Source organism: Octopus sinensis, linkage group LG2, assembly GCF_006345805.1.
Source record: "Octopus sinensis linkage group LG2, ASM634580v1, whole genome shotgun sequence".
Classification (NCBI taxonomy): Eukaryota; Metazoa; Mollusca; class Cephalopoda; order Octopoda; family Octopodidae; genus Octopus; species Octopus sinensis.
Window position 1 is genome coordinate 39672168 of NC_042998.1, and position 8676 is coordinate 39680843.

Below are 8676 nucleotides of genomic sequence, written 5' to 3' on the forward strand. Positions count from 1 at the left end.
TGAGGGATAGAAAGGGTGTCTTGCATTAGAGGGGAAACATGACTACCTCAGGTTGGAAGAGAGAAGAGGAAGATGTGATGGGGAGGAGGCAGGGGTCATACACCCAAGTTATAAGGTGTATTAAGTGAAGTGGGGAATGGAGAGGATGAGTGGGTGCGTGAGAGGAGTTCACAAGATTAGGAGAGTGGGAATGTAATGAGTGGGCACAAGTAGGGGGAGGGGGTATTAGGAGGATATGTTGTGGGAGAGAGATTCAAGAGGGCCATCTCTAGTGTGAGGGAGAATGGAGGGAGGAGAACACAGCAGTAGTGAGAGGAAGTTGGTGAAAGAGGGGAGGTGTCGTGGGGAGGCACAGACAAAAGACATGTCTGGATTTTACTCAGCTGGGCCAGTCTTTTCAAGCATAGCAGATCACCGGTTGTCTCGGTCCTTTGTTATCACATGATTTTATTTGTTTTTGGTTGGTTATTTTCTAATAAATGTGGTAAAAGTGCATAAAAATTATGAAATAATACTTTACTTGACTCAAAGAAAATGTCTGATTCATCTGGCTACAAGGAACACTGCCAACAATACGGAACTGCTTCAAAATCATTAAGAACCCTCTGGCACTCACTTTCCTTGCATTTAGATGTCTGAAAGAGGATTGAGATCCATAAATTAATTAACATTAAAAAATAAAAATTCTAATGAGGATAAAATATAAGATAAATACAGTACTAAAAAAATTAAACAAAAAAGAAAAACTATTCATAAAATGGTCCTGGAAGTATATTAATAACAAAACTGGTTTAACAAAGAAGGAAAAGAAAACTGAGTGATAAAGTGAAAAAATCTGTCAGACAAATAGAGATGGAAAAATTTACAAGACAACCATGTAATGGGTAAGTAACCTGCTAGAAATATTAGCTGACTCTCTTTGAAATCATACTCTACTGTGTTGGGAAGGGGATGATACATTATATGTGGCCCTTGACAGATTAAGTCTATTTCTGAAAATGAGATTTGTTGGTTAGAGCTGGAACATCTTTGATTTTAAGTCTGATCATTTCAAATTCACCTAAACCTAAAAAACTCCAGAAAATATAACAAAGACCAGAGAAGATTTTATTGCTGGCTGACAATAATTCTTAAAATAGGACCCATTTCCTAGAAACTAGCATCTATGCACATTTAATAATGGCACAACACAGAATCTGGCAAGCACAAAATCAACAGTTAATAACACTCACTCACATCTACATAAATATAGATACGTGTTTATAAAATAACAATAAAAACCTTATAGAAAAGCACTTTATGGAAATGAGATATATAAAGTTGAGTCATCTACACTATAATAATAAAAGTTGCTCATTAAATAGTTTGAAGTAGGTAACTTTTGCTAAATGAAAGCAATTATTAAAGCCGTCACTGTCTAGAAAATTCTTACAAATTCTAATTTTAAGATTTAAAAAAAAAATCAAAATGTTGTTTTCAAGATACTTTATGTTGATTCAAAGCGTACTTTGAATCAACATAAAGTATTCAAAGTACCCTTTGGGTGATTTTAAAGAAAAGTGGTTTCAATTTACTTATATATGTGATTATCTAAAGTATTTAAGTGTTGAGCACAATGTTTAAAAAAAAAAAAACATTATTGAAACAATTAAAGTACATGATAAGGACTATAACATGACATCTATTATAATTTCTGATAGATAATTCCTTAGCTAGGACCACTGCTCATATTATTGTAGTTCATATCGAGCGAGCGAGTGAGTGAGTGAGTGAGTGAGTGAGTGAGTGAGTGAGTGAGTGAGTGAGTGAGTGAGTGAGTGAGTGAGTGAGTGAGTGTGTGTGTGTGTATGTGTGTATGTATGTATGTATGTATGTAACAATGGAAAAGTAACGCAAGGCAAATAATTACTTATCGCATGTGTTTGAACTTACAGCAAGTTTTTCAATGATTTTTTCCTTCCCAGTATGTCCTAGGTATGCAATCCAGTTCTCCATCATGCAAAGTTAGGAGAATCTTCTGATATTTATAATTATATTAATAAAAGTAAAATTCTGTCTGTGTGTCTGTGACCCCTGAATATCTCAGTCTACATTTGCTCTAAATAGACATAGCTTTTTGGAATTGGGATGATCCTAGGATTGAAAATCTACCCTTCATTTAGTTCATGAACATCCAGCATTGGAATCTGATTTAAAAGTATTTGGGTTGCTATTTGTAGCAGCTAAAACTTAGCTGATTCATACCATCTTGGTTGGCGTTTGTCAGATGACATCAGAGATCAAGGGCGACATAAATGACATTCACTTTGTTACTTTTACGTCGAGATAAGAACTTTGGGACAAATTGGCCAACAGTTGAAATTCAATTTGGGACTGGAACAATAGAATGATTGCATTACAGAATTAAATCTCATCTGTCCATAACCTCTGATCAAACACCACCAGGGTATATATTCATTATAGACATATTATTTACATCTCTTTAGTATTTCAATTAGCCCTCTGCAGGATCTAGCAAAAACTCCACATAGAGTGTGGATTTTAAGCTAGTATACAATAAAAAAGAGGACTTTTACATAGTCCAGTCAACATCTGATTTCTTAAGCAATTCTAACATTGTTTTGGGATGTTTGCTATTATTCTAAATATATTTATTGAGTATGGATGAGGACAGCTGTGTGAAAAAGTGTCACACCCTAACAATGGAGGGAACCTGTGGAAGAGGTAAACCCAGGAAGACCTGGGATGAGGTGGTGAAGCATGTCCTTCGAACATTGGACCTCATAGAGGCAATGACAAGCGACTGAGACCTTTGGAGATATGTTGTGCTTGAGAAGACCAGGCTAGCCAAGTGAGACTGTAACCATGGCCTATGCCAGTGTAGCATAACCGGCCCAATAAACTGTGCTTGAGAAAACCTGTTGAATCAAGTGAATTCTTTGTCATGGATGATGCCAGTTCCACCCGATTGGCTCCTGTGCAGGTGGCACGTAAAAAGCACTATTCAAGCATGGTCATTGTCAGTGCTGCCTGACTGGCTCCCGTGCCAGTGGCACATAAAAAGCTCTTTTTGAGCATGGTCTTTGCCAGTGCCGCCTGACTGGCCCTCATACTGGTGGCACGTAAAAAGCACCCACTCCACTATTGGAGTGGTTGGCATTAGGAAGGGCATCCAGCTATAGAAACCTTGCCAAATCAGATTGGAGCCTGGTGCAGCCTTCTGGCTTGCCAGTCCTCAGTCAAATCATCTGACCCATGCCAGCATGGAAAGCGGACATTAAATGATGATGATGATGATGATTGAATGCTATTTGATGAATAGAGTATATGAAGGGAAATTAGACATACCAGAAAAACTGCACAAACTGGGAATTAACTGTATAAAAATCCTGATATTGATACAAACATGATGCATCAGTGGCTGGCTGTATCTGGACTTAATCCTTAAATCAGAAAAAGAGGGCTTCAGCATAGCAGTGTTCTGTCCTCTAGAAATTACCAAACCAACATTCTTAAAAATGGTGCAGATCATTCCTGCCTCTTTTGTGGTACCACAAGAGAACCAATTGACCCCCACACACTTCCAGCCCTCATCTCTAGCTACCCTATGTTGGCCTCAAATGATTATATTGATTACCATAAGCTTGGGGACTGGACTTCACCACTTGCGAAAAGAGTGGTCAGTGTTTCCACTGCATCATATGCTGTCAGTTTTGACTCCTGTATGAGAACCAGTGGGGACACATAAGCCTACCAAAGTAGCAGAAAATAAATACATTAGCATTCTTTAGGACTTTAGTATTTAAACTGATTGATTTATTCAGGTCAATGGAGCAGAAATTGTGATGAAGAATCAGAAAACTCATTTGATCATAGATACGTGAATCCCAGCAGACAGCAACACTTGTTTAAAACATTTGAAAAGTTAAGTAAATACAAGGACCTTGAAATAGGGGTCTCAAAAATGTGGAGTCTGTGAACAACAACTGTACCTGTGATCATCAGAGCTTTAGGGTCAATACCAATTGGCATTCTTAAACACTATGGCCAAATACCAGGAAACCCTAATGTATCAGAGTTACAGAAAATTATTCTCAGAGGTAGAGCCCACATCCTAAGAAAACCACTGTCTTTTAAAATCGGAAATATTACAAGCTTTTAATGAAACCCTAATTCTCAGCCCCCTTTCCTGAAAATACAATGTTACTCATATATAATATCCGCAGTAAAACACCTAACTTGTTTCTTGAGGTCCCTGGGTGAGACTTGGAACAAATTGTATAAAACAAAGCAACAATAAAGTAAATAATAATAACTGTTCTTTCTAATGTAGGCACAGGGCCAGTAATTTTGAAGGAAGAGAGTAAATTGGTGCCATCAACCCAAGTACTTGACTAGTACTTTATTTTATCAAGCCCTGAACGTCAGTCTTGGATTTGAACAAAGAACACAAACCGATCTTGTTACTGTCACTCAGGGCAGTGAGCTGGCAGAATTGTTAGCATGCTGGGCAAAATGCTTAACAGCAATTTATTAGTCTTTATGCTCCAAGTTCAAATTTCATTCGAGTTGACTGTCTTTCATTTCTTCAGGGTCGATAAAATGAGTACCAATTGAACATTGGGGGTCAATGTTTCTGACTTACCCACTACCTCCAAAATTGCCGGCCTTGTGCCAAAATTTGGAGTTATTATTATTATTTTGCCATCACTTTAATGATTCTGCCATTGATTGCCACAAGAAAAACAACAACAATACTACTCACTTGGAGAACATAGATTTACGTAACAGCAACATGAGTGTATCCCGTAAAGTTCTACTAAATTTCAAGATAGGTTGCAGGATGTCTAACAAACTGGCAGCTGTTTTCGGTGGCAAAGTTGGTAAATGATCAAATATAGTTGTCAGTTTCTTGTCAGAATTTAACAGAAGTTGGGGACTGGTCTTCACCACTCGAGAAAAAAGATCTGAAATAATAACAATAATAATAAAAATAATGATAATAGTAATAAGGGCAGTAACAAAATAAGTAACAAGGGCAGCAATTTTGAGAGAGGGGATGAGTCGATTACATCGACCCCAGTGTGTAACTGGTACTTATTTTATCAACCCTGAAAGAATGAAAGCGAAGTCAACCTTGGCAGAATTTGAACTTAGAATGTAGCAACAGGTGAAATACCACAAAGCATTTTGTCCAGCATGCTAATGATTCTGCCAGCTCACCGCCTTGATGATGATGATGATAATAATACACGACCATATGAATATGTAAACCTCCTTTTTATTGCAAGAACACTTTTAAATGACTCCAACTATCTAATTTTAGCAATTTCAAAATAAATGACTCTGTGAGTACACAATCCTTTAATTTCTCCCAGCCTCTCAAACATCCTTCTTTCATAATCACAAAAAATTGTAGCATCTCCAAACACTTTCCAGAACTGATAACAAATGCAGGAAATAGGCAACTGTCAATATTTACAAACTGCACAATTATGGAAACTGTAAATCATAGCAAAAATTTGTAAAATGAAAACAAAAATTCAACGGTGCATATGTGTGTATATATGTATATAATTATTTTTTCTATTGGTAATTAAAACAGAAGAGGTTTCCCACTGCCTTCATTGATTGCTGTCATACTGAACACATATCTGACCTGTGCTGACCACGTGGGTGTGGCCACTTCTTTGTTATTGCACAGGGGTGTGACTGTTCCATTGTTGATCTCCAGCATCTCCTGAACCTATTTACAGAATAGTGGTATTTGGCCATGTGTCCACCAAGCTGCTTCTCTTCCTCTTACAATTCTCCCCAACCCTCAGGTATTTGTGACTGTCTCAAGTACAAAGCAAAAGTCAAAACTAAACAACATTTAATAATACTACACAATAGGAGGAGCAGAACTAGCAAACTTAACTTAATTCTGTCCATAACAATAAAGGCTACACTGTTGCCATGGCTACAAAGGGTTGCCACAAGAATAGAGACTGCAACAGTAGAGGTGCTAACCAAATGAGGGCTACTGCTGCTGTCATGGCAAGGTACAGGCAATTGCAACAGTAAGAATGGTGGAGTTAACAATAGTGGCCAAGATAATAACCATTCCTACATCAGCCACACAGGACTCCCTTCTAATAATTTTATCGTAGCAGGAGAGCTGTACAAGCCATGTACAGGGACGCTACCAGTAAGATGAGGGTTGGCAACAAGTACAACGAAAAATTCAGGGTACAAGTAGGAGTTCAAAGATCAATCTTCAGCCCCTTCTTGTTCATCAAAGTCCTCCAGGTAACAAAAGAGGAATTTAAGACAGGCTGCCCCTGGGAGCTCCTCAACGCTAATGACCTTGTTCTTATAGCTGAATCACTACCAGAACTAGACAAGAAGTTCCGAGTATGGAAACAAAGTTTAGAATCAAAGGGCCTTAGAGTTATCCAAGCAAAAACCAAAGTCTTAGTAAGTAGGAAGGCAGACAAATCACAAATCTCTTTGGGTAGACAGCCCTGCTCGATCTGTAGAAAAGGCGTAGGTAGAAACTCCATAAGATGTACCCGGTGTAAACTATGGACTATAAGAGGTGCAGCAATGTCAGAGGAAGGTGAACAGGGAAACTAGCTTTTGTGTGTGGAAGATGCACAGGTACCATAAACACCGAAAATGTACAGAAAATAGACTGCATCAAATGCCAGTGGGGTAAGCTAGAGGTAGTTGATAGCTTCCATTATCTAGGTAACCAAGTCAGTAGTGGAGGTGGATGTTCTGATAGAGTAGCTGCTAGGATTAGAATAAACTGGGCAAAGTTCAGAGAGCTCCTATCTCCGTTGGCAACAGAGTGAAAGGCAGATTGTATGATGCCTGTGTATAAACAGCTATGCTACACAGCAGTGAAACATGGGCCATGACAGCTGAAGACATGTACAGGCTTGATAGAAATGAAGCCAGTATACTTTGCTGGATGTGAAAGTCGGTGTGCATGTTTGACAGAGTGTGTGAACCATGTAAAAATCAACACTTCCTTCTCCAAGCTTAGATTCAAAACCAAATCTAAGGATTGTTCAAGCCAACACGATCAACAGGCGTGAAAAAAGGTTTTCTTTGTCCTGTCAAAAAGTGAATGATCATCTCCCTTTGACCTACGACCTCAGCCATGACAGCCTAGTTGGGTACATGTCTATCTTTTTAGCTGTCTCAGTTCTTATAAATACCAGGATTTTAGCAGAGAGAAAACATAGATTTCCCACAGTGCGACAGAGAGTCTTGACTCGCAAGAGAGGAAGGTTATTGGATGCGACAACCGAAAGACTCCTAGTCTACTTCCCGAGATGAACAAACGTACACACAGACACTTAACAAAACAAATTCAGTTCTAACACGTCACCTCTACAAATGTGACCCTTTTTATTTATCTAACAACTCGTAGCAGTTGTAAACATTTATATGTAGTGGTATGTATGTATATTAACAACACAATTTAAATCCAGTCAATAAATTATTTGTAATGATGAAGCGAAGTCATTCCTTTGTTTACTTCAAAGGTATACACATGCCTATAGCATCTATACACCTTTAAATACAACAGCTAGCATTAACTACTACAACCTTGAAAGAAATGTTGGGCAAAAGAGGCATCAGATATGGTGTGCAAGAGAGACAACTGTGCTAGAATGGTCATGTGACGTGCATGGATGAGGATAGCTGTGTAAAGAAGTGCTGATCTTTAACTGTGGGGGGAACCTGTGGTAGAGGTAGACCCAGGAAGACATGGAACAATGTAGTGAAGCATGATCTTTGAACTTTGGGTCTCACAGAGGCAATGACTACTGACAGACCTTTGGCGACATGCTGTGCTAGAGAAGACTCATCATGCCAAGTGAAAATGCAGTCATGGCTGATGCTGGAGTCAAGCAAATGGCACCTGTGCCAGGGCCACCCTGACACCTTGTCGCCACCAACCTTATCTCTCTTTCTTGCTCCACACTGATTTCTCTCATCAACTGTTGTATAATGTGAGGTAGCCATGTATTTCTTCAACAGTAAGAAACAGGTTCTGTTCTGGCCCCTTCCTTCACATGCTAATCTTTCTTCATCTAACATAAAACTATCCCTTCCTTTCTACTGTTGCATAGCCTTGCAAATTGCACGATAACTTCGTTAGTGCAGGTGTTATGTAAAAGCACCAGTCCACTCTGAAGAGTGGTTGGCACTAGGAAGGGCATCCAGCCCATAAGAACTCATGCCTAAGAAGACATTGGAGTATGATGCAGTCCTTGAATCTAGTCAAAGCATCTACTCCATGGAAGACAAACAATAAAACATGTTGATGATGTATCTTTGCTCTCAACTACACCACCTGGCACTCTCCTCCACAATGACTCCCGTCTGTTCATCACTCACACACTCTCTTCTCTCCTGGGTTATTCTATTACCACTCAATACCTTTTATTTTATTACCAGCCCTTACACATCTATGATGCCCTCCACCTACCTACTTGTTGTTTTTCTCCACTGCCTCCACATTTAGCCACACACTGCCCTACTCGAACCTCTACGCTGCCCTCCACATCTTTTCCTCTCATTGCATACACGCACACTTCTTCTCCCACATTTTCTCTGTGTCCCTCCCCCTCCCCTCCATCAGTTCCCTTTAATGACTCCTAATCTATTGCTCTCTTC

General features: G+C 39.1%; 1 protein-coding gene across 1 annotated transcript in view; it reads right to left on the minus strand.

Annotated features, from left to right (window-relative positions):
- Positions 1–8676, minus strand: part of LOC115231813 (Fanconi anemia group I protein) — a 93649-nt gene that overhangs the window by 47384 nt on the left and 37589 nt on the right. The window contains exons 14-15 of the mRNA XM_029801749.2: positions 4766–4967; positions 521–635 (exon numbers count right to left, since the gene is read on the minus strand). Of these exons, the coding sequence (XP_029657609.1) occupies positions 521–635; positions 4766–4967 (317 nt within the window). The remainder of the gene's footprint in view (positions 1–520; positions 636–4765; positions 4968–8676) is intronic.